At 45.8% G+C, this 1,848-nt stretch overlaps 1 protein-coding gene across 1 annotated transcript; it reads right to left on the reverse strand.

Annotated features, from left to right (window-relative positions):
* Nucleotides 1-230: 230 nt before the first annotated feature.
* On the reverse strand, nucleotides 231-1,415 carry AK88_05668 (uncharacterized protein; the record flags this gene model as incomplete). The annotated part of the gene is made up of 2 exons (XM_012483270.1): nucleotides 231-1,094; nucleotides 1,335-1,415. 2 exons carry the CDS (start codon nucleotides 1,413-1,415, stop codon nucleotides 231-233), a joined length of 945 nt encoding a protein of 314 aa, XP_012338693.1.
* Between the last annotated feature and the right edge of the window lie 433 nt (nucleotides 1,416-1,848).

Genomic DNA, 1,848 nt, shown 5'->3' on the forward strand with positions numbered 1-1,848 from the left:
GCACACTTTTATGTTGTCGCCGTCATCTCGGTCGCTCCCGTCGCTACTCATATGCGTGCGCTCCGCAACCGCTAGCGCTTCCGTCGTGGCCGCCGCGCGTGTGTTTGTGTGGTGGCGGCATGCCCATGCGCAGTCGTATCGTTAGCGGTAGTTTCCGTGCCGGCCGTGGTAGTATGCGGCCGTATGCGTATGTGGCCGTTTTCGTATTGTGCGTATTCGTATTGCCCGTATTAGTAGCACTTCCTGCCTTTGCTGTTCTTACCATTCGTATGCTGCTTTTGTGCTTCCTCATCTTTGTCATCTTCGTCTACGTCCTCATCATCGTCATTGTCATCGTTGTCGTCCTCCGGGTTGGCGCTGTATCCCCCTGCGCCCCATATTTCTCTCACTCTGTCCTTGACTCCTTCTTTAACCTCGCTGACTATACCTTTCAGTCCTTGTTTTAATCTGTCCTCTATCTGTTTTTCTATAACCTCACGCGTATTGTTAGCATGTTCCCGTGCCCCTTTTGTACTCATAGGATTCTTCTCCCTTACATCCTTCTTACACCTGTCAGTTATGTCTCCTGCACCTATCTGCTCTAATGTCTTTTTCTCCTTCTTTAACCATACATCAATCTTTGTACTCATTGACCATTGTCCCCTCTTAATATCCTCAAACACTCCCTTCTGACAAGTTCCTGCTTCGACCTCATTTCCATCTAGCCCCTCCATATTATTCTTCATTGTATACCACGCATAATATGTGCCCCACTTCGTGCCACATGTGGATTCATCCAATATATAAGTGAACACGTTTACTATTGCACACGCGATGTACTTCTTGAGTGCTGGGTCATGCTGAAATATGCGTTCACTGCCAGGTAATGGTAGTACCCACCCGTTCAAAAAATACAGTGCTCCTGTCATAAGTCTGCACCTAGCTCTCTGCCCTATCTCCTTCATCTCCCTTTGTGGTTGGTGTTTGTCCCCATCGTCACTGGGATGTTCCCAAAACGCATTGTTGCAGTACGTTGCATACTCATCTAAATTCTCGTCCATCAGGGCCTTCATAAATTGTTCCAGCAGCGACACAACGTCGTTCTCTAAAAAGTTCTACAATTAACAGCAGATGCATATACATGTAGTACCCGTTTACATGAACTTGTCCCCTGTGGCCCTTAGTGAATAACGACTACATTATTCAATCCGTGCATATGTCCTCCCTAGTAGAATCATCACACCGATTCATCACGCCGGTACATGTGTGGTTCACGCATACCTCCACTTACTTTGCTACGTGTACACATAACCGCATTTATTCTCCCGGGCGTCCCGGTAATCATAATGCCTTACCTGATATTGTTCGTCGTCCATGTGAACTCCGCGCCGCCTGACATACTCCACCAGTAACTCCCCTAACTTTCTAGCCGACATAGTGTGTCTCCCTCGGTAAGTAACAACGCTGCAATCTGAACTACTACCCTAATGTTCTATATGAAATATATTAAGCATTATATGGACCATCTACACGTGCTTATTATATTCCCCCTGTACTACATATTAGGAATGGCTGCGGTTAGCACGTAACAGTAGAAATGTATACATAAGAAAAACGTTCATGTGTCGCTTCTGCGCAATCGCAGTGTTCCACTACTAATAAATCGTGCAGCACGCATATATAGGTAATAAAAGAAAAATGAATATAAAAAAAGCAAAATAAAGAACAGAAACAACAAAACATAAAAAAAGACAGGAACAAATCGGAAAGGAACAACACCGTCATGCATACACCCCCCGCCCCCGTTTCTACACCGGTCTCCACTAAACGCCTTGACACACACGTTGCCTCTCTGTGTGCGTACACCTA

Source organism: Plasmodium fragile (assembly GCF_000956335.1).
Source record: "Plasmodium fragile strain nilgiri unplaced genomic scaffold supercont1.218, whole genome shotgun sequence".
Classification (NCBI taxonomy): domain Eukaryota; phylum Apicomplexa; class Aconoidasida; order Haemosporida; family Plasmodiidae; genus Plasmodium; species Plasmodium fragile.